This window comes from Arvicanthis niloticus, chromosome 5, assembly GCF_011762505.2.
Source record: "Arvicanthis niloticus isolate mArvNil1 chromosome 5, mArvNil1.pat.X, whole genome shotgun sequence".
NCBI lineage: Eukaryota > Metazoa > Chordata > Mammalia > Rodentia > Muridae > Arvicanthis > Arvicanthis niloticus.
This window is the reverse complement of record NC_047662.1, coordinates 3914268-3937934: the sequence shown is the minus strand read 5'-3', so window position 1 is coordinate 3937934 and position 23667 is coordinate 3914268. Positions and strand designations below refer to the sequence as shown.

General features: G+C 53.9%; 1 protein-coding gene across 8 annotated transcripts in view; it reads left to right on the top strand.

Moving 5' to 3' along the window:
• The window catches only part of Chd5 (chromodomain helicase DNA binding protein 5), a 52592-nt gene that overhangs the window by 5527 nt on the left and 23398 nt on the right, over positions 1-23667 (top strand). For all 8 annotated transcript variants that reach the window (XM_076933634.1, XM_076933631.1, XM_076933633.1 and 5 more), the window contains exons 2-13: positions 4460-4584; positions 10341-10520; positions 12721-12839; positions 13207-13445; positions 14937-15058; positions 16414-16537; positions 17405-17571; positions 17673-17894; positions 19799-20005; positions 20172-20383; positions 22908-23039; positions 23126-23234. In XM_076933634.1, coding sequence (XP_076789749.1) covers positions 4460-4584; positions 10341-10520; positions 12721-12839; positions 13207-13445; positions 14937-15058; positions 16414-16537; positions 17405-17571; positions 17673-17894; positions 19799-20005; positions 20172-20383; positions 22908-23039; positions 23126-23234 — 1958 coding nt within the window. The remainder of the gene's footprint in view (positions 1-4459; positions 4585-10340; positions 10521-12720; positions 12840-13206; positions 13446-14936; positions 15059-16413; positions 16538-17404; positions 17572-17672; positions 17895-19798; positions 20006-20171; positions 20384-22907; positions 23040-23125; positions 23235-23667) is intronic.

The following is a 23667-nucleotide window of genomic DNA, read 5'->3' as shown; positions in this document are numbered from 1 at the left end:
TTGTTCTTCCTCAGAGGAGGTGGGGCCTGGAGCCTGGCAGGACTTCACCCTGGGTTTAGATTCCTAGATCTGTCCTGATTTGGCCCCCACGCTCACCTCTCAGGCTCTGTGAACTCTCAGATACAGAGCTGGCCTTAGCCACTTCAGCAGTCCTGGGGTGCAGTCCTGAGCTTGGAACGCAGGCACACTGCTAAAATATTGGGTTTTGGGCAATCCAAAGTCTGGAGGATGGAGCCAGGGGAGGGCTCACATACTGGTATGTGCCTTTAGCCCTGGTTGCCACATGGCTGTGCCCTCAGACAGTGGTGGAACAGAGAGATGGGCCGGTGAAGAGATCCTCAGTATTTGTAAATAGGGGCATTGAAATATCTTGTTTTTATTGAGACCAGGTCTTGCTGCGTAGCCTGGGTTGTCTTTGAACTTTTGATATTACCATGCAGACTGTGGAGTGCTGGGATTAGCGACCTGTGCCACTACAGCTGGCTCAGGGCCACTGCTATATATTTACTAGCTGGGAAGGGTCATCTAGCTGCAGCTGGATGATGCAGGCCTGCGCTGGGGTCTGTGGTGGCCAGCTGACTAGGGGCAGAGAGCAGAAAAAGCTTTACCTGACAGATACTGTCGCTGACCCTCACGTTGTCTCTCATCTTCGAGCTGTATCCCATCCCAAGTCTCCCTTGCTCCGAAGGCCTGCTCTGACTGGGGCCACTTAAGGAGTTACCAAGCTGATGGTCTTAATTATAGCTGGCTGGATCGATGGACCTTGGGCCCTGGGGTGGGGCAGGGCTGGTGTTTGAGGGTACGGCCAGGCAGGCCAGAAGGGCAGTGAGGCAAGCCTGTCAGACCATTGGCAGGACAAACGTTTTATGGACTGGCTGCCCTCACCCTGGAACCCCTCACTCCAGGGTAACAGAGTCACATCTCCCCTGATGGTCACATACCCTTTGTTTTAAAGCCGACCTCTGACCTGTACCTGGCCCATGGGGCTGTGAGAACAGGGTTGACAGCACAGGTCTGAGACTTGGGTGTGGCAGACGATGGGGTTGCTTGAGGGGTGACTCTTAAGCTCGATTTTAGAAGGCTCGGGACCTGTTGCTGAGGAGGGGGATGGTCCATGTGGGAAGAGGGGGCTGGGTCATCAGTGCAGACTGGGTGTGTGGGTGATGGGTGGAGCCGGTGTCACAGGCTGAGCCTCAGGTGTCTGTCCTGGGGCTACCAGAAGCTACGTGGGGACAGGAAATGCTTGTTAGAGATGGGTGTGGTCAGAGCTGTGTCCTCATGTTCGAACTCTAAGAATTTCCCAGAGGGAAAAAAAAATTTTTTTTAATTAAAGCAGGCAGCCTTGGGCTGTGAGGTCTTGTGGAGGTGGTGGTGGTAGGGTCTGTACATGAACACGAATGAGTTACAGCTAGCTTGGGGACTCCTTCTTACCCTCTTAGGTATCCATGAGTGGACTACAGGCTTCCTTCCAGAACATTCCTAGCTACCTGTGTACCCTGTCTCTTCTGATGGTCAGTTGTTGTTTTTGGGGTGGGGAGAGGACATGTGCTGGGTTGGCTTCCTAAGTCTGGGGATTCCCTGGTTGGGTGGAGACTGAGGACTGCCCAGAGCAGGCAGGAGGGAGAAAGGCCCCCTCGGGATTGCATCAGCCTGGAGCCTGTTACATAACCGGTGTGGAATACTCTCAGGGGATGGGAGCTTCTGTCTGGGTGGGTGTCTGTGGTACTGGGAGGGTATGGATGGGGATCCCACTGGCCGCCATAGCCTGGCCTGCTTCCATCTTCAGTGCAGTGCCAAGACACTTCCACACCTAGATGGCACCGGACACTGAGGGCCTCTGCAGATTCTCCCTGCCTCTGGCACATCAGAGCTCAGAGGAGCAGTGGGTTACTTCCAATATCACCTGGCCTCAGCTTGGCTCCCAGGCCCATGGAAGCCCAAGTCAGGAAAGGCCCATTCCCTTGTGCTCTGGAGTCCTGCCAAGACCACAACAGCTGTACCTGCTACATGGGTCCTGTCTTCTCTGTATCTGGATACTGTGGTACTCAGTACTGTGGCACTTCTCTGTAGCTGGGTACTGTGGTACTCAGTACTGTGGCACTTCTCTGTAGTTCGGTGGTCCTTCAGGGATGGCCTACATTTGGATTGCAGCGACTTCCGGTCCTGTCTGGGGCCTGCTTTCTCTCTCTATTGGTTGGGTGCTCTTCTGGGTTCCGATTTGTACAGTGGGAGGGGCTGGAACCTTGCTGCACCCTGTCTTGGCCCTGGAGACTCTGGGTGCTGTGTTGGCAGGCGGGGCTGTTTGCTCCTCGGATGGGGTCCTGATGCCAAGGGGTACCTTGCTCCTGTAGAAAGTTCTAAATGTGCAGATTGACCATGTAGGGTTCAGAAGGAATCACAGCTCCTCAAGCCACGAAATGCCCTCTGAAGGTGGGGTATGTGTGATTGGTTAGCCACCAGGTATGGGGAGCTACCGAAACCGGTGGGAACCTGTCTTCTTCCCTCTGAACTCTGGAGTCCCAGAGAGTCAAGGCTTGTGTGGGACTTGAGAGATGGGTGATACCTATCTATGATGTGAAGCACAGGCTCTCTCCACTGTCTGGTCACCCCTAGACACTCGTGCATAGAGCAGGAGGTTGGGGGTCCGAGGAGCCAGGTTATGAGCTGGAGAAGTCCTTGGGCCTTTGGAGCTGGAAGCCTCTTTTGCCCTTCTGGGTGCTTCCCCACCCCCACACTCTCCCCCAGGTGACTGCCTGTCTCTCCTTTCCCCTCTGGGTGGCTCTCTCTCTCTCTCTCTCTCTCTCTCTCTCTCTCTCTCTCTCTGTCTCTCTCCTTTATCACTCTGGGTGGCTGACTCTCTGTCTCTCTTTCTCTCTCCGTTGCCCCTCTTGGTGTCTCTCTCTCTCTCTCTCTCTCTCTCTCTCTCTCTCTCTCTCTCCTCTCTTCTTTATCACTCTAGGTGGCTCACTCTCTCTCTCTTTCTCTCTCCTTTGTCCCTCTGGATGGCTGTTTCTCTCTCTCCTTTGCCCCTCTGGGTGGCTGCCTCTCTACTCTGGGTGGTTTGGCTCCTGTATCAGGCTTTAGCTGACCATGTCCCCCTTGGTACAGCACAAGTCCCTCTCTCTGTTTGGCATGGCGTGGAGATAATTAGCTCCCCTGTTAATGACCCCAGGCCCTGAACCCACCTTGCCTCCTCTTGGAATTTAATTTTAAAATATCTATGTGATGTGTGCTCCTGAGTGTGGGGTGCCCGCAAATGTGGAGGTCAGAGGAAGGTGTGATGCCTTCTCTGCCACTTTCTGCCTTGCTTTGGCTAGTCTGGGTGTCTAGCAAGCTCTCCTCTAATGCTGGAGTTAGAGGCATACTCAGCCATGTTTGGCTTTGGCCTTTTAATTCTTGAAGTCAATGAGGGACTTGGGGGTTCACAGGCAGCTTCTGGAAAGCCCACATGTGGAAGGGCTTGGCATCCTGCTTGCTCTGTGCATCTACGTTGGGCTGTGTATTGGTTTCCTGCACAGAGCCAGGCAGGGGTGGCAGTGTAGTCTTGAGGACCTCATTAAGAGAGAATCCTGTCGCCAGGTGGTGGTGGCTCACACCTTTAATCTCAGCACTCGGGAGGTAGAAGCAGGCAGATCCCTGCGAGTCTGAGGCCAGCCTGGTCTACAGAGCAAGTTCCAGGACAGCCAGGGCTACAGAGAAAGCCTATTTTTGAAAAAAACAAAACAACCCCCCCCAAAAAAAAACAAAACAAGGAGGGATCTTATCAAGCCTATAACTGATTACTGTGTCAACTTTATTAAGTCTTTGGCTGATGGGACCCGTCTCTCTCTATTTTTTTTGTTTTTTGTTTTTGTTTTTCGAGACAGGGTTTCTCTGTGTAGCCCTGGCTGTCCTGGAACTCACTCTGTAGACCAGGCTGGCCTCGAACTCAGAAATCCGCCTGCCTCTGCCTCCCAAGTGCTGGGATTAAAGGCGTGTGCCACCACTGCCCGGCAGGGACCCGTGTCTCTTATTGTCTTACATTCATGAGTCACATCTGAGCTACACTTGAACCCCTCTGGGGGCCAGGATAGGCTTCACTCAGCTTGGCCTCTCTGTTGAGCCCCAGCCCTCCTTGGGCCAGCTAGCGATGACGTTGGTGTCCCATGAGACCTGTTCTCTCCCAGTAATGACACCACATTAGAGACTTGCTTTTGCTTCTTGGGTTCAGGACTAAGTGGTTTTTGTCCCTTCTTATCCTCTTCTGAGGGAAGGAGAGGTCAGAGAGGGGAGGTGACCTGTGCCGTCTACCAGAGCCCACATGACTGTTGTCACTTGGCTTTGGACAGTGGTCACATGGTTGCGGTTGCGATGTGGCATATGGTGGTGTAGGGGGTCTCATGGCCTGCCTTTGGCTCCGTGTTCCTGTTTCTGGCTGAGAGAAACTGAAGGTGAACCCTCTCCCTTCCAACTCCTGCAGAAGAAGAAGATGGTGGCCTTGAAGGCTTTGAGGACTTCTTCCCTGCAGAGCCCGTGAGCCTTCCCAAGAAGAAGCCGAAGAAGCTGAAAGAGAGCAAGTCCAAAGGGAAGAGGAAGAAGAAAGAGGTGGGGCACACTGGGGGTGTGGCCAGGGTGGGTGGGGCTGGGTGGGGTGGCAGGGGGAGGGCGTGTCCTGGCAGGGCAGGGTGGGCCTGGACCTTGAATTGCATAGAATGGGGATGTCATGCAGAAACACCCCTGGGATGGAAATAGCATGTTCTGTTTCGTAAGAAAGTTGGAGGGTCAGCTGCCCACCTGATTCTCAAGTCTGTCCTCTTCCTGTGCTGGGAATATGTCAGACATGGACCTGGCAAGTGAGGCATGACCATGGGGAGGACCGGGGACATCTGAGAGACCTGAAGCCTGTGTGTTTTCTTCTTGTCTGTGTGAGCAGAGCCTGCCCTGAGGGTCCCCCAGGCCAGTTCTTCAGTGTCCCCTTCTAGCCCACTCCAATGCCTTACTTTGCATCTTGGGGTGTGTGTGTGTGTGTGTGTGTGTGTGTGTGTGTATGTGTATGTGTGTACCACTCTTTGTTCTGGAGTCTCTTTGACCCCTCAGCTTTGACCTCTACATCTGCCTGGAGACTCTCTCTGTAGTCTGGTATGAAGTCTAGGATTAATTTGTCTTCTCCCAGAACACCTTACACCTTACCACAAGGCCAAGTCTGTAGCTATCACCAGCAGGAAGGAAGGAAGGAAGGAAGGAAGGAAGGAAGGAAGGAAGGAAGGAAGGAAAGAAGGAAGGCAGGAAGGAAGGAGCTTATTTTGACTTATCTATACTCTAAGGTCTCCTCCAAGGTATCGAGAAGCTCTGTCCCCATTATCCAGATGAGGAAGTAGAGGCAGGGTGTGGGAGCAGGCCCTGTGTTTGGAGAACTCTCCATCTGGAGGAGGTGCTAGGAACCTTTGACTTGGGGCCTGGGAATCTTTCTCACTGCCTCCTCCTGATAATGCCCTCGGGCCTGCAGATCTGTCCGTGCCTGGAGGGCTCTGGACTGTGAAGCCCTAGGATTCAGGCGTCCGGACTTTCTGGTTGAAGCTGTGAGGTCCCCAGTGATTCCACTGTTCTCCGCTCCAGGCTTTGGGATCCCCGACTTGCTCTCAAATGTCAGGCCATAGGCGGGGATTATGTCAGCTGTAAGCCCCAACAGGGCTTCCCAGGGTCAATTCTAAGTAGGGCTGCTTTTCTTTTCTTTTCTTTTCTTTTCTTTTCTTTTCTTTTCTTTTCTTTTCTTTTCTTTTCTTTTCTTTTCTTTTCTTTTCTTTTCTTTTCTTTTCTTTTCTTTTCTCTCCTTCCTTCCCGGGCACAGGGTTGCCATGGCTCTGGTAAGAAGGAGGCTGGAGATGGGTGGAGAGAGCTGTAGGGCTGGGGGTGCGGTGGCCTCCAAGGCCAAGGAAGGTAAAGCCACAAGAAATCTTTTTCCAATGGCTCGGGTCTCTGGGTTTTTCTGAGGACTTTTTTTTTCCTTCCCCCTGTACCAGCTTCCTCTGGTTCAGTCTTCAGTTGCACACACTGGCTCTTCCTCCAGCCTCCTTTTTCTGCCGTATTAATCTCTCTCTCTCTCTCTCTCTCTCTCTCTCTCTCTCTCTCTCTCTCTCTCTCTCTCTCTCTCTCTCTTCCCACCCCTCCCATTCCTCTCTTCTCTCTCATTCTCTCCTCCGACCTGGTGGTTGTCTCTCCTTAAGATGCAATACTGCTTCTTTAAAAGGGTGGGGCAGGGAGGTAGACAAGGTTTCCAGAGGATGAGCTCCAGAGGTGACCTTTGGGCCAGGGGTGTTTTCCTCTCCTTTTCCATCGCATCCCATCCCAGCCAGCAGCTTGGCTCTCTCCCACCAGCTGCAGGATCTGGGGTGGGGGTGGCGGTCTGTAGCATGCTATTTACAAAGAGGAAGAGCCGTCTGCCCGCCCACGCACCCACCCCGCAGTCCTGGATCACGGGTGTGGGAATCTCCTTCCTCCCCCGACCCCACCGCTGCCTCCCCCACCAGGTGACTCGTGCGTGCGAGGCGCCGAGGAGCCGGAGCAGGTGGGCTCTAAGGCATTGGTTTGGGCGGGGGTGGGGGTGGGGGTGGGGGCGCACAGGCAAGCAGCAAGCCCTGGTTTCTGATTTACATAAAATAACCGGGCTGCAGCCGGAACCTGAGCATATGTAGATGAAGCTCCCTGTCAGACCGGGAGCGCAGGAGGGAGAACTGATTTCAACCTGTACTGCAGCGGTTGCCATGGGAACCAATTATTCAGTGCTAAATTATAACTGTTTATAACACTGGTGAATGGGAGGCTCAGATTTCATTTTTTTTTCTTTTTTCCTCCCAGACTTGAAGGACCCCAAGTCGAGAATGACCAACTCCCCGAGTTCTTTGAGTCTAAATACTGTTTTTTGTTTTTGTTTTTTGTTTTTGTTTTTTTGTTTTGTTTTTTTTTTTTCTTTTTCGGGAGATGAGATGAAGATCTGGGCATGGGGTTGGGTAGGGGGACGAGACAGGAGGCCTGGATTCAAGAATTGTGGATCCGAGAAGGAGAAGGGATTGTGTTGGAATTGCTGCTTGGGGTCCTCACCAGTCATGGCTGGTTAGTTGTGCCCTTAACAGGAAAAGGGACGCTGAGCAGAGGGACCCCTCTTTGCCCCCAACCTGGGTGTGGCATCTGAAGTGCTTTACATGTTTTCTTGACACAGCCACAAGTGCTCCAATTAACAGTGACACCCAGGGTTGGACCTTAACAGTCACACCCATGAAGGACAGTGCCAAGGTCAAAGGTCCAACTGTTGTCCTGATTTCTTTTTTTTTTAAGATTTATTTTTTTTTTTTTTATTTATATGAGTACACTGTAGCTGTCTTCAGACACACAGACATCCCATTACGAATGGTTGTGAGCCACCATGTGGTTGTTGGGAATTGAACTCAGGACCTCTGGCAGAGCAGTCAGTGCTCTTAACCGTTGAGCCATCTCTCCAGCCCCCTGGCATCTTGATTTCTACAGCCTGTATGAGTGAGCTTTGGTTGTTCTCAGACCTCAGCACTGAGGTTGGCTGGGAAGCTCTATTAGGGGTTTACTGGTCCGTGTCTCCTTCCTGAGTGGGGTGTGGCCATCTCCTCATCCCCAATAAGACCCCAATAAAACAGGGTCTCACTAGGTGGCCGGCCTGGAATCTGGCATATAAACCAACTGACCTCAAACTCAGGCCCATCTGCCTTTGCTTCCTAAGTGTTGAGACTAAAGGTTTGCACCCTAGTAAATTCTATGGTCCCCCCTCTCTCCCTCTGGTTCTTGGTCAGTTTCCCCTTCTTCCTCGTGATGTTGCTCTCCGAGGTCCTGCTGACAGCTCCTCTGTGGATGCTTTTCAGATCCACTTGAAGTGTTTGCTCCTCACCGTCTTCTCTGTGAGGCAAGATGTTTTTATGGTGTGTGTCAGGCAGAGAAGGAGGCCCAGTAGAGGAACTGTGGGAACAGCTGGTACAGGTTCTGCTGGGACTCAGACTCATCGTGTACCCCACTGTGGTGTGCAGGCATAGCTGTGGGGGCAACCTAGGCTGTGCTGGCTTTATTGGGACGAGGCACGGCAGGGGAGAAGAGAGGTGGGTTGGGGCTCAGGGCTACAGGTCAGGGTCTTCTCTCTCTGTGGGTCGACATCTTGCCTGTGCTTTAGTGGATGGATGGAGAAAAGGGGTCCCTAGCCTGAGACCTACCCTGCAAGGCTCCAGCTAGGCCCACTCCTACCCAGCTCTGGAGTGTACCTTGGTTGAGTCCTCTCCAGGACAGGTTTCAGCTTCAGCAGGCCCCGCCCCCTGTGATTGCTGTGCACAGGCTGCTGCTACTGCTTCTGCCAGCCACCTCAGTCTGCACGTTCCTCCTGTTCTCTTCTCTCTCCTCCCTCTGGCTGTAAGCTGTGCTGGCCATCTCTGGCCCCCTCTGAACCCTGGAGATGGCAGTGTCTTCTTCCCAGAAGATGCTCTGACCAGCTACTAGGCAACAGTTGTCTACCCATGATCCATGTGGCTGGCTTTGGTCCTGTCCCAGTGGAAAAAAATGTCTGCTTCCCAACCAGTGTCATTAGCATTTGAGGGTGTTGCCTCTGCCTGGGTGTGGTCCACTAGTATCAGGAATAAGGGGCATCTGTGGTTCTGAATGCAGACTGGTCTGCTCTCTAAGTTCCCCCAGTCTCTGAGCATGGCTATCCTAGCCAGCGCCTCTGTGTGCACAATCTCTCTGGTTCCTTTCACCAGTGTGCAGATGAAAGAGTTTAAGTTCAGGTGGTTACAATGACCTGAACTTGTCCCAGGTTAGCAAGGACCTTTGGGCAGGCCATCACCAGCCTGGGTCAATTGACTGGGTGGAGTCTGTGGCTTTCTCTCTCTAGGGCAGGTTGTAGCTGCTGTCTGTGGTGCTGAAGAGTATGGTTCTCTCTCTTTCTCTCTCTCTTTCTCTTTCTCTCTCTCTCTCTCTTTCTCTCTCACCTTTACTTCTTTTTGGGGTGAAAGTTGGGCTCTCAGATCTCTTGGACAGAGTTTTGGAGAGCTGGCTGGTCTCTGTCACCTTGGGGGAAGAGAATGAACCCCAGTCACAGTTCCCAGGTTTCTGACAGGTGTGGGAGGTGGCAGAGTCAGTATTCTGAGAAAGCAAGGAGGCCTCGCCAGCGAGCTGACTTGGTGATGGATCAGCAGGTGACAGGTTTAGTCTTCCATGAGGGAGACTGAGCTGAGCGTCCAGGAGAGCCTGTGGGTGAGGTCTTCCCACCTGGACTGCAGGGAGAAGACCCTTCGGTGACACGTCCAACCTCAGCTGATGGGATGTGCTTAATTGGAAATTCTCTACTGGGGCAGGCAGGAGAATGGCTCAGGGTCCCCCCAAGACTATCCAGGCAGGCCCTATCGCCCCTTCTGTAGGCCTCCCTTCATTTCCTTCCCCTCTCTTCTCTTTCTTCCATAGCTCAGTCTTTGTATCTCCAGCTCTCGCCATCTCTGCTCACCCTGAAAAATATCTCATGGCAATCACAAGGGTGACAAGTCCCGACCTGGTAATTGTAGCGACAGTGCCAGCCTGTCCCTGCAGACCCCTGTAGGAGAGGACAGGGCTCTGCTGTTCTCTTGCCTCTAAACTGGGCAAACCCTTTTCTTCCAGGGACAGTATCTTGCATCTTGCTGGTGGATGCTATGACTATAAACACCCTCATCTCCATAGAAATGGGCCATTTTCTGCCTGTACAGACAGGAAACACAATGCAGTCAATCTTATGAGCTGCCTGATTTACCTTTTCCTACGGTTGAGGTGGAGTGGCCATCCTGAGACGGGCTTATACTGTGGCTGCCTCTGGAGAGCTGGCCCTCTGTGCCAGCGCTCCATCCACAGGCTGATGGGTGCAGGGTGGACGGGTCAGCTCCTGTCTGGAGCTTTTCTTGGATAATTTGGTTTTTGAGGGCTGGAGAGATGGCTCAGTGGTTAAGAGCACTGTCTGTTCTTCAGAGGTCCTGACTTCAATTCCTAGGAGTCTGATGCCAGCTACAGTGTACTCATATACATAAAGTAAATATATAAACTTTTAAAAAAATGGTTAATTTTTTGACTTTGGTCATCATGGCCTCTAACATGAGTTTCTGAGGGGCAGTGGTATTATGCTCCCTAAATCCACTCTGACCCAAACAGAAGCTGACACTTCACCTGCCTGGGGAAGACTGGTTCCACTGTCGATCACCATCTGCTAGTCACCTCTGCACAACGAGTGAAGAAAGTTGGCGGCCGAGTAACTTAACAGGCCTTGCTGCCCCAGGCCTCTGGTATTCTGGGGCGTCTGGCACCCTCACTGTGTCCCTTGTCTTCTCCAGGGGAGCAATGACGAGCTGTCAGAGAATGAGGAGGATCTGGAAGAGAAGTCAGAGAGCGAAGGTAGCGACTACTCCCCCACCAAGAAGAAGAAGAAGAAACTGAAGGAGAAGAAGGAGAAGAAGGCCAAGCGGAAAAAGAGAGATGAGGATGAGGATGATAATGATGAGGGAGGCTTGAAGGTAATCGCCGGGGCGGGGCCAGGTGGGAGGATGGAGGGGAGCTCTGAGCCCCAGTTAGGGAGGCCCGTGCACGGACGCGGATGTCGGACACGGATCGTGAGGGGCCTGTGGTCCGAAGTCTCAGTGACACAGGGAAAACGGAAGGGCTTGTGGTAGAACAGTGCGGTGTCTTGCTGACAGATTGGGGCTGCTCTCGGCAGTAGCTCACCCACCCGAGCGTGCAGCTGTTTCTGGAGAGAATGATGGTGTGAACTCGAGTTTTGTGTTGGGAACCTCTCGCTGGGAGCAATCTGGGGAAATGAAACAGCAAATGGGATTTTAGCATCAGCCGGACAGCCCTGAGTGGCCAGCTCTGCTTGGGCACTCGGCGCACTCTGCAGTTCTGCCCACGTGGGCGTTCCTCTAGTCTCTCGATGAACTTGGAGCTGCGTGGCTGTAAAGATGGGTCTGTCCTTTGGGCATGAGCATCTCTGTCACAAGCGTGGAAAGCAAGTCAAAACATTGCAATTGAACTGAGGCCGCCCCCTGGCTTGTGAGGTGTGGGTGGGTGACCCTGTGTCACTAGGAATCGTTTGTGAGCCACACTGTGGCACCGTAAACATTAACACAGTCACTGTTGGGTGGCAGAGGGCTACACATGATTGAAGACTGGACTGCTTGTGGGGAGCGTTGCTTTCTTGTGGGGGTGTCCTGACACCCAGTGTGATCCCATTAGTCACTGGTGGGTACGCTATGAATCAGCTATGACTGTAACAGCCATGGGTACAGTTCTGAGAAATTAATCCAGGAGCTGTTTAGATTACTGGTGACATCATCATCTGCTTGCTTCTGGGTTTCCTCCGTGTTTTTCAGGAATGGCTGGTGTGTCTGAGGGGGCAGGTTGGCAATGGGAGGATGTCCCTCGTGGGAAACTGCAACCAGGTTCCTAAACCTCTTGCTTTGCAGGGCATTTCTGGGACATAAATACCCAGGGAAAATTTGCACCAGCTGGGGCCTTACACTTCAGGAGCAGAAAGACAGCTCCCAAGGGGACTTGAGGGGTCAGGGCAAATAGTATGTGACATTTTCTGATGTCACCCACGGCTGCAAACTTTTCTTTCTTTTCTCTTTCTCCGTGGATGGGGTCTGTGTGTCCTGAAAGGTCAGGAAATGTGCCTTATAAAGGAGTGTGCGCATTGCTTACTGGGTGGAAGGTTACTGGGAAAAGGCAGGATACAGGAGGAGAGGAAGGTGTCTGGGTCACATGATAACAGTCACTGACATATGCATCCTGAACACCTATGCTAATCCCCTGTGAGGCAGAACGAAGAAACTGAGGCAGCGAGGTGAATTAGTTGGTCCACATCTCGCTGATGGTATCTGGCAGAGCCATGGTTAGAAGTGACCCACTGGGGGCTGGAGACATGGCTCAGTGCATAAGAGCTCTGGCTGCTCTTCCAGAGGACCTGGGTCCAGTTTACAGCACCTAAAGGTGGCTCAGAATTAGGACTCTAGTGTCGGGGTGGTGGATCTGACGCCCTTTCTGGCCTCCACTGGCACCAGGTACACGTGGTAGTCAGAAGACAGGTAGGAAAAAAAATCATACACATAAAAAGAAATAAATTAGAAATAACTGGGCATAATAGCAAACACCCTTAGTCCCAGCAGTTAGGAGGTACTCTCTGAGTTCAAGGCCAGCTTGATCAGGATAGCCAGGGCTATGTAGAGAGACCAACAAACAATAATAACACCACCTCCTTTCTCCACAACCAGCACTTCCTGTGACCCCGGCTCACCAGGGGCCACGCAGTAATGTGGTCTTCTAGCTCTTTGACCTCTGTGGTGGCCTGTTGAGCCTTTTTCTCACTTTCCTTAGCAACACATTTGGGAAGCAGCTGAGGAACTCTTTCAGGTCGGTCTGTCTGTCTGTCTCCAGAGCTTCTCTCCTAGCAGAACGGCCTGTTGCCCACCCATCTGCTTTTGTGTGTGATCTTTCCCCAGTCTCAGCAAAGCTCACAGCGTCACTCTGTGAGCTGGAATCTGAGACAAGCCACTGTTGGGGTTGTCGGGACAGGGTGGGTTTGGCTTTCGGTGTCCCAGTGGTGGGTGAGAACTGTTGTTAGCTTGCAGATTGCCCCTGCCAGTTCTTCCTTTTTCAGAGTAAGGGGGCGGGTCAGAAGGGCCTGTGCCTCTGACCCTACCTCTGGCCATGTCTCTGCAGGAGCCTAAGTCTTCAGGACAGCTCATGGCTGAGTGGGGGCTTGACGATGTGGACTACCTGTTTTCTGAGGATGACTACCACACACTGACCAACTACAAAGCCTTCAGCCAGTTCCTCCGGTGGGCCAGGGGCTGCCGTGGCTGGGTTACCATGAGGGTTGTGTTTAATTGAGGGGAAGGGGGACGGAGAGGTAGCCAACACTCCTGAGAGGGTGAGGGCTAGCAGAGTAACCCCTGACCTGAGAAGGGCTTGGGGTCAGCATGCCTTCATTTTAGCATAGCAGATTGGGCCTACCCGCCTTCAAGGCCCTGTCCTGCAGCCAAAATGGAAACACTCCAGAAGTCAGGAATATGTTGGGGTGTGCTCTGGTCTCACTTTGTCCTTTCCTTGTCCCTACTGGGCTAGCCAGGACTACTAGGTTAGTCACACCTTGCAGACATGAGAGAGAGTGTGGTCCTCCCTCACCTTCCTGTCTCTCTACCGCAGGCCGCTTATTGCCAAGAAAAACCCGAAGATCCCCATGTCCAAAATGATGACTGTCCTGGGTGCCAAGTGGCGAGAATTCAGCGCCAACAACCCATTTAAGGGTAGCTCAGCAGCGGCAGCTGCGGCGGCTGTGGCTGCGGCCGTGGAGACGGTGACCATTGCTCCTCCGTTGGCCATCAGTCCCCAGCAAGTGCCCCAGCCTCTGCCTGTACGCAAGGCCAAGACCAAAGAGGGCAAGGGTAAGGCTGTGAGTGACTGGGCACTGCCCTGTCTGGCAGCTCTGCCCCTCCGGATCCTGCAGGGCAGTTAGGGGCAGTCTGTACTGACTCAGGTTTTATCTGACCTCAGCCGACTTGCCTTTTCCCAGCTTCTGCTCTGTCTCCTACTGGGGAGGGTGGGGAAGCAGAGGTGCAGTGGGTGGATCTTTGGGAGTTAACATCTGACCCACTACCCAACACTGTGGGCGTGGCAGGAGGGAGGAGTCGTCTACAGCATGGGGTTGTTCTAGCCCATCCCCCACTGTGGGCATGGAGGTGGGGGTCCACAGGATGGAGCATACTCCAGCTCTGGGCTTACACAAGTTTAAGGTAGTCTTGGGTTAGCCTGCTGATCCTCTCCTGTGAGTACCGCCTGCATTGGAGCCTCTCTGTGTCAAGTCCCTGTAAAGGGACCTCACGGGAGTGTGTGTGACCAGGTCTGGAAAGGACAGCAAGGAGACCTAGGTCCAGCCTGACCCAGTGCAGATGGGACTGGGTGGTGGTGGTACAAGCAGGGTCTTCTGTTTAGGAGGACAGTCTGCAGCCTGGTGGAAGTTCTGGCTTCTGAGAGGCCGGGGACACAGATCTCCCAGTGGGGGCATTAACACTCTGTCTTCTTAGTGCTCTGATGTGGGGTTTGAAGGGCTGAGAGGAACTTGGGGACCCCCTGTGTCAGTCCGCAGAGTTTTGGTGTCTGGGGTAGTGCTCAGTATTGTGCCTGGTAACCCCATTTCTTGTCTCAGACAGTGCCCGGTGGGTGTCTCTGTATCCCATCCTCCAAAGTCCTTACTCCCCTGCCCAGGAGCTACTGCAGAACTCTTGACTCCCTGATCTGCCTATTCAGAGCTCAAAAGATTGAAATAGCTTTTCTGTGGCATGCCCCAAGTGCAGCTGGGTCCCATCACCATGGGGTACAGCCAGAGGAGGACTGAGCAAGGATACCTGGCCGGGGTGTGGATCCTACCATCAGGGACCATGCTTTGCTCTGGGCTGCTGGGGTGGGGACAGGGACATCATTCCCTAGATGGCACATCAGTCACTGTGCTGCTAGTGGTACACACGGATTCCAGCCTTGTAGCCCAGGATGATAGGAGAGCTGGGAGTGGTAGCCATGGTTTGGGAGGCTAGTGGGTTGGCTTTTGGATTCAGGTAGGTAGTGTTGTTTTAGAAGCTGGCCCTGCTGGTGTGGAAGTCAAGGTTGGCCAGACTGTAGGCATTTGTAAGGGTCCATGGCTCCTCTGGCTGTACCACCATCTGGCCAGCATGGTGGCCAGTATACCCAGCCTGAGTCAGGGTTGTCTGTCTCATCACTTCCTGTGTAACTTCAGCAAGATGAGAAGTCCTCAGCCTTCTCATCCGGAAAGGGTGACAGTGGTGCACGTGGCCAGGTCTTGGAGGCTCAGTGAGGTGGCGGGGGAGGAGTGGGCCATCAGTGGCACTGTTGGTCACAGCAACCCTCATCACCGTGTCCAGGGCCCGGAGTGAGGAAGAAGAATAAAGGCGCCAAAGACTCCAAGAAAAAGGGCAGGGGCAAGAGAGTGGCGGGGCTCAAGTTCCGCTTCGGAGGGATCAGCAAGAGGAAGAAGGGTTCCTCGGTGAGTGTGTGCGTGTGCATGTGCTTGTGTGTGTGTGTGGGGGGCAGAGCATTCCTCAGTGGTTGTATGTGTGTGTGCATGTGTGTGCATGTGTGCATGTATGTGTTTGTGTGTGGGCAGAGCATTCCTCAGTGGTTGTATGTGTGTGTGTGCATGTGTGTGTGCATGTGTGTGCATATATGCATTTGCGTGTGTATGGGCAGAGCATTCCTCAGTGGTTGTATGTGTGTGTGTGTGTGTGTGTGTGTGTGTGAATATGTGAATGCGAATTTGTGTGTGCACATGTGAATGTGTGGGGAGAGAAGGGTTCCTCAGTGACTGTGTGTGTGCATGTATGTGTGCATATGTGTGATTGTGTGTGTGGGCAGAGCATTCCTCAGTGAGCATATGTGTGTGTGCATGTGTTTGTGTATGTGTGTGTGAATATGTGGGGGGGGGGAGAGAAAGGGTCCTCAGTGAGTGTGCTTGTGTGCACAAGGTGGTAAGGGGAGGGCCACATTAATTTTCCCCGAGCTAACTGAGGCAGACTCTACACACCTCTCCCAGTCTCTGTACACACAGATCTACTGGACCTCAGTTTCCCCATTTATAGGTGTAGACCGGACCCTTCCAGGGACCCATCTAGCCTAGACTCTGGCCAGGTAGCTCCCTCTGGCTAACTGCTGACTTAGGAGCTTGGCTGCGGCTGCTGCCCACAGCAGCTCCATCCAGCGGACGATCAGCTGGCCCTTCTCAGGGTCTGTACCCAGCTGTTCCCCTTTGGGTGGAGCCCTGAAGGGTGGCCTGTTTGACCAGGCTGGCTGGAGCCCCAGGTCTTGGCTTCTCACCTCAGCCCAGCACAGCTGTGACTCAGCAGCTCTGCTGAGGGTGAAGAAGAGGGTTGAAGCTTTTCTCAGTCATTTGGTGGGGGAGAGTGCCAGGTCTCAAGGCTGGCTGCTCTGGATGGAAAACGGCCCTGCCCTAGGTGTAGAAGGAGCATGATCCTGCCCTAGATGCAGTAGGCTAGCTCAGCTCCTAAGGAGCCATTGGTCCATCAGGTGTGTCCACTGGGGAGAGATCTGTGGAGATTCCCTAGGGGAGGGGTTCTTTAGGGTGGCCCTGGAAGGCTGTGTAGTTCGGCAGATGGAAGTCAGAGCCTGGGGAAGCAGTGCAGAGCAGAACTGTGGAGGTGTCAGAGGTCCGGAGAGCCCGAGTTGGTGGGATGGTGGGGCATCCAGGCTGTGCCCTAGCACATGTTTCTAGCTGGGTTGGGGGACAGAGCAAAGCCACAGGGACTCTTCAGAGCTTCCTTGGCCCTGCCTTACCCAAATCGCCAGGGCAGGCCTGGACTCACAGCCTGACCTCCTTCCCTTCAGAGCGAGGAGGATGAACGGGAGGACTCAGATTTGGACAATGCCAGCATCCACAGCTCTTCTGTGCGTTCTGAGTGCTCTGCAGCTCTGGGCAAGAAGAACAAGAGGAGGCGCAAGAAGAAGAGGAGTAAGGCCTGGGGGGCGAGGCCTTTTCCATGATGGGGCGGAGCCTTTTCTATAATGGGAGGCGGGGCCTTTTTCATGATGGGAGGCAGGGCCTTTTCCATGATGGGGCGGGGCCTTTTCCATAATGGAAGGCGGGGCCTTTTTCATGATGGGAGGCAGGGCCTTTTCCATAATTGAAGGCGGGGCCTTTTCCATGATGGGAGGCAGGGCCTTTTCCATGATGGGAAGTGGGGCCTTTTCCATGATAGGGGCAGGTGGTGGTGGTGGTGCAGAGAATGGGGGAAGGGCATCCTCATGTCCCAGCCTCTCCCAACCTTGTGCTCTCTCAGCCACCCTTGTTTACTGTCTGTCTACCACGAGAAAGAAATTAGAAAGTCAGGCTTTCTTAATACTAGACCCTAGCAGAGGGGGAGTGGGCCAGGCACTTAAAAGCTCACCCCAGGTCCCTATCAGTTACCCACTCAGCTCCTGACCCACCAAATACCCACCTTCTCTCTCTCCCTCTCTCTTGGTTTTTTGAGACAGGCAGGATCTCACTACATAGTTCTAGCTGGTCTAAAACTTACTATGTAGACGGGGCTGGCCTTTAACTCATAGAGATGCCCCTGCCTCTGTCTACTGTGTTCTGGGATTAAAGGCGTGCCCTCTCTGCTATTCTTTCTCCATGCATACTCGCTCTGTCTTTCCTTCATTCCTTCCTCCCTCATCTCTGTCCACCTTCACACGCCACAGCCGCCCCCCCCCCCCATTTCTTTACTTTTCGGTCTATCTGTCCATCCGCTTGAAATCATCTAAACGCCAGTCTGGTCGGGGTAGTGGAAACGGTCAAGCATGGCAGACCTCCACCATTACCTCTCTCACATCCTAGTTGACGATGGTGATGGCTATGAGACAGACCACCAGGACTACTGTGAGGTGTGCCAGCAGGGAGGGGAGATCATTCTGTGTGACACCTGCCCGAGGGCGTACCACCTTGTCTGCCTGGACCCGGAGCTGGAGAAGGCTCCTGAGGGCAAGTGGAGCTGCCCACACTGTGTAAGCTGTGGCTCAGGTCCGGGCTAGGGTTGGCTGGGACCGGGCGCGCCTGTGGAAGGGGACCCTGCCCAAGGTGCATCCACCTGGACTCCTCCCTGCAGGAGAAGGAGGGGATCCAGTGGGAGCCGAAGGATGATGATGAGGAAGAGGAGGAGGGTGGTTGCGAGGAGGAGGAGGATGACCACATGGAGTTTTGCCGCGTGTGCAAGGACGGTGGCGAGCTCCTGTGCTGTGATGCCTGTCCCTCCTCCTACCACTTGCACTGCCTCAACCCGCCGCTGCCGGAGATCCCGAACGGTGAATGGCTCTGCCCGCGTTGTACAGTGAGTGTTACACCACCCGCCCCGCCCCGCCCTGACGCCCCGCCCCATCCCGACGCCCCGCCCCATCCCGACGCCCCGCCCTCCTAGCACTGAGTCTGCTCTTGCTGACTCAAGCCACGCCCCAACACACAAAAGACCACTCCCACCGCCTCACCCTGCCTGCTCTCTCCTAAATTCCCTTAGGACAGTTTATTGAGAATTTATTCTGAGCTAAGAACCTCATGCCCTTCGCATTCCTACTGGGAAATGAACCCAGGAGGCCTCCCTCCCGTTGAGCTATAACTCCATCCCTTAATTGACTTACGAGAATTATTTTGGGAGTTGCTTGAGAATGGAACCCAGGGCCTATATACCAGGCAAACTTTCACCAAAAGTTCTCTTCAGTGCTACGAGGCTCAAGAGGGCACAGTAGCTTGTCTGAGACCATACCGCAGCAGAAATTTCCACTTGGATTTGGGTCCCTGAGTCACCCTGGGCCTGGTGTCCCTAGGCTGTGCAAGTGACAAGAGTAGTGGTCCCAGAGCTGGAGCCTCAGTTTATGATGGGAGAGAACAGCGTTCTCCCCATGTCTTCATCCCTCGACTCTGGTCACCATAGACAGCTGAAAGTCCCATGTGTGGAGTTGCTCTGTCTCCCAGTGCTGGGATTCCTATCCCATAGGTTCTGGGCTGGACTACAGCTTTCCTGTCTTGTGTGTGCATCTGGACTCCTGCTGTGTGTTGGTATTGCCTGTGTGCCAGTGTATATATGGTCTTGTCAGTGTAGGGGATGGACAGGCCCCTTGGATGGGTGTGGCCTTCATAGCTTTCCTGAGAATGGGGTATAGTGCCTTGTTTCCTGATTCGTTCCTGCAGGAGTTGAGGCCGGGTGGGCCAAGGTCTGGGAAGGGAGTCCCGCTACACCCCCAAAGTCCAAGAGAATCACTCTGCCTTCCCATCTCGCTTCTTCCTCCTTGCTCTTTGCCCTCAGAGGCCAGAGTATGATTGCTTCTGGGACATGTAGTGTGCATTGCATGTTCACACCTGTGCTCTGATGCCAACAGTCCTTTGAGGCAGAGGAAGAGAGGCCAGTTTAACAGGCAAGGAACCAGGCTGAAGGGCTGTGTAGTACACAGAAGGTTGGCGGCTGCGCTGAGACCTGCCCTCCTCTACAGAACCATCTCCCTAAATCTACCATCTCCCCTCAGTCCAGCTTGGCCTCAGAGCCGTGCTCGTGAAGGCCATGGCCACCCCAGGCCATCTTGGGGGTAGCTCAGAGCGCTGGTGTTGAGGTGTGACAATTGATTGCTCTGAGCAGCCAGCCAGCAGCTCCCTGGAGTCCCATGGTCCTCAGGGCCGGAGTGTGCGTGGGCTGAGGGAGATGGCCTGCCTGCCCCAGCAAGCTCGGACGCACAGGTTGCGTGCAGCCCTGCTGGGTGGAGGAAGTGGTCAGGGCTGCAGTGTCCTTGCTGGTCAGGCACGGCTCCCGTCCTGTGGGTGACCGTGCGTCAGGGTATGATATGACTGTTCTTGGGCTCAGGCAGGGCGTGAGGCACCGTGAGGCTGTGTGGATAGGGGTGTCCAGACTCTTGGGTTTGTCTCCTTGCTCTGCTGTTCAGACTGAGTGGACCTTATGGTTTCCTTCTGTCCTATGTGTGTAGAGGGCTCATGCACCCTCGTTTAACTTGCCAGGTCCTGAGGAAGGTCGTCATCACGTTGTCAAGGACAGAGGGCCCACTTGGACCCACAAGCTCTGTTGCTCATCTCTCGATGCAGAGCAATATGTGGGCTCCCTAGGAAGGGCTGGCACCACAGAGTCCCCATGATGCTGTTTTGGCTGGGGGCCCTGTGTAACAAGTCTAGTGTCGTGAGAGCTTCTGCCCTGCGACTTAACCCTGAACATGGCGACCATCCTCTGTTCCACAGTGTCCCCCGCTGAAGGGCAAAGTCCAGAGGATCCTACACTGGAGGTGGACGGAACCCCCGGCTCCCTTTATGGTGGGGCTGCCAGGACCAGAGGTGGAGCCAGGCATGCCCCCGCCCAGGCCTCTGGAGGGCATACCTGAGAGAGAGTTCTTTGTCAAGTGGGCTGGTCTCTCCTACTGGCACTGCTCCTGGGTGAAGGAGCTACAGGTGAGACCCTGGGGGCCGCACGGTCATGTTTGGCCTCGTGTGAGCCTGGGGCTTCCCTCAGTCATGGGTGGGAACTGGGACTAACCATTGAGGAAAGGGCTTGGGGGCTGAAGGGGCTGGTCCAGGAACCAGGGTGAGCGGCCGATCTCCCATACTCTTCGAGTAGTTGGAGCTGTACCACACCGTGATGTATCGAAACTACCAAAGAAAGAATGACATGGACGAACCACCGCCCTTTGATTACGGCTCTGGCGATGAGGATGGCAAGAGCGAGAAACGGAAGAACAAGGACCCCCTCTACGCCAAGATGGAGGAACGCTTCTACCGTTACGGCATCAAGCCCGAGTGGATGATGGTCCACCGCATCCTGAACCACAGGTGAGTGTGTCGGTGCTAGGAATGGGTTCAGTAGGGCAGGAGGTGGGTAAGGACGCCTCACTGCAGGGGATGTGGCTGCACAGCCAGGAGGGTCGCGCCCCTGCACGGAACCCTCACACTCCACATTCTCACTCACAGCAGGACAGTCCCACAGGCACGAAGATGAAGGGAAACATGCTGAACTGTCTGTGAACTTACACAAAATGGAAGGGGTGGTGTGGGGTGGGACCTGTGCTGTCCCAGGCTTGTCCTTCAGGTTAAGGACTGAGGTCAGTGGGATGATTCTGGTAGCTAAACAGGTCCAAGAAAGGATTGGTGAGTGTTATGGTCTCAAGAGGGACACGCAAGAATATACTCAGCATGAGGTGGTTGTGGCGGTGCACACCTTTGATCCCAGTACTTGGGATGCAAGAGGCAGGCTGATCTCTGTGAGTTCAAGACCAGCCTGGTCTACACAGCAAGTTCCAGGACAACCCTGGGACACACAGAGAACTCTTGTCTCAAAGTGTGTGTGTGTGCCTCTCCCTCTCCCCTCTCCCCTCTCCCCTCTCCCCTCTCCCCTCTCCCCTCTCCCCTCTCCCCTTTCCCCTCTCCCCTCTCCCCTCTCCTCCCCTCTCCCCTCCCCTCTCCTCCCCTCTCCTCCCCTCTCCCCTCTCCCTCCCTCTCAGCAAGGGGGCTGGAGAGAGGACTCAGTAATTGAGAGCACTGCTGCTCTTTGCAGAGGGCCTGGGGTAGATTCTCAGCTCCCACATGGCAGCTCACTACCTCCTGCAATTCTGGTTCTAGGTGATCAGATACTCTCTCTTGACTTCTGTGTGCACCAGGCACACATGCATGCATGCATGCATGCATACATACATACATACATACATACAGGCATTCATATGTCCACAGGTACTCATAAACACTTTGTTTTTGAGACAAGGTCTTGCTATGTAGCCTTGACAGTCCTGGAACTTCTTGTGTAGAGCAGAGATGACCTTAAACTCAGAGATCTGTCTGTCTCTGCCTCCTGAGTCCTGGGATTGAAGACTGCATGGGTTTGTCCAGACCAAAACAAAATCTTAATAATAATAATAATTAATAATAATAAACAATAATAATAGTAATTTCAGCAAGGCTGATGAGCCACATGCCTGGAGCCACACAGCTGAGGTTGCAGGATTGGGAACTAGACCCAGTGTCTTTTGGTAGCACTAGGGTTTTCTTGCCCAGAGTCCTCAGTCCCTGTGTACCTCGTCCCTGAAGTCTCGTGTTCCCAGGTATTTAGAACAGCCAGGGCAAGGAGGCCCCGCAGAAGGGCATGGGCAGGAGGAGCTAGCTTTCAAGCTGTGGGTGGTGGGAGCCTCTGCTGATTTCTGGGTACAGGTGCTGGACGGCAGGTGGTGGCTGCCAGCAGGCCTTGGGGCAGGCCCGGAGTGCCTATCATGGGGGCAGCTTGGAACTCTGAACTTTCGTCCTGTTTACAGCTCTGTCTGCTTTCCAACTTGGGATGGGTGGCTAGCCATTCTGTCCCTGACTGCAGGTCCTGTCAGGCATTGCTATGAAGGCAGAGGTTCAGAACCTCTGTGTCTATGAATGTCTGAGCTGGTCCTCATGGAACAAGGGTTTGCTAAAGCCTTGCTGGAGTAGTTTGTGGGCAACAGGAAGTGTGTCTCTTAGTGACTATGAAACATCCTTCCCATTTCCAGACTCCAGGTACCTGAGCTACACCGTAGATTGACTAACCCCCACCCCGTTTCTTATATTAAAATGCATGCTAAAGCAAAAAGGACAATTTCCTCTGCACCCACAAAGAGGAGCGGGTGAATCTCCCAGAGTGTGCATAACAACCAATTATTCAGTGAAAATAAGCTACCGGTTTCCATGGTGACTGGGAATTGGCCTTGCTGTTCATGGTCCCCAGGCCACCTGCAGCCATGGCTCCCAATCCATTTGCTGTCCCCAGCCGTCCCCAACGCCCTGGCTTTGCTGGGCTCTCCTGGCTGGTTGCTGAGTTGCTCAGATTGAGCTGGAGACCTTGAGGCCTCTTTCAGTGGCCACTGTGGGGCTTGTGACCCTGGGGATCTTTAGAAGAGGCTGGCCCACCCGCAGGGATTGCATCATTCTTTGTTTGTAGGGAAGGACCCTCATCTCGGATTGCTCCTGCAAAACACTTTGACTTTTCATGTTAGGACATGAAGTTTCTGATCAGGGAAGACACTGATGGTGTCATTTCCTGTGTTGAGATTACAGAGCGGGATGGTCTCATCCCCACAGCAGAGGCTGCAAAGGACACTGGCCGCCGCTTCTTAGAGCTCCGTTAGCAGAGCCTCTTACTATTGTCCCTGTCTTGGTGTCTCTGTCATGGTCCCCCACATCTTCATCTCTCCCTGCAAGCCCAGTGGCATTGGGCGAGCTACTAAGCCTCTCTAGAGCTCTCAGAATACTAGGAGGGTGGATGTGTGAGTGGATGGATGCTTTATGTAGGGCTGCCTGGGACCTATTGGAGAGCCTCTCCCATCCCTTACCTCCTGTGTTGCAGCTTTGACAAGAAGGGGGACGTACATTACCTGATCAAGTGGAAGGACCTGCCCTACGACCAGTGCACCTGGGAAATCGATGAGATCGACATCCCCTACTACGACAACCTGAAGCAGGCCTACTGGGGCCACAGGTGTGCTGGCTGCCCGGTGTGCTGGCCGGGGCTCCCGCTCCGCTAGGTCTGAGTTTTGCTCATCTGTATCTGACACTTCTCCGCAGGGAACTGATGCTGGGAGAAGATGCCAGGCTGCCCAAGAGGCTGGTGAAGAAGGCCAAGAAACTGAAGGACGATAAACAAGAGAAGCCACCCGATACGCCCGTTGTGGACGTGAGTGGAGAGAGGGCGGAGGCAGCAGTATGGCATTAGCAGGTCTGCCACCCTATGTGTGGCAGTAGAGGCAGGGTCTTTTCTCAAGGACCCTTCCCCCGGCCCTCATGACTGGCCCTTGTCAGCAACAGCAAGACTGGGTGGGCCAGTGAGAAGAGCATACTGGTCTGGACCTCAGAGGCTCGCCTGATTCTGTCCCTTGAGTTCTGGGATTAAAGACATGCGCCACCATGCAGGACCCCTTTGGGCTGTTTGAAGCAGCCCACCGTGGGCTGGAGGTGCAGCTCTGTGTGTAGATGGCCTGCCTAGCATATACAGGCCCTTGGTTTCCATTGTTAATCTTGACCATCTTGGTTCAGCTGAAACAGAGTGTAGTGGTACATGCCTTTGACCCCAGCACTTAGGAGTTGCAGGCAGAAGAATCAGAAGTTCA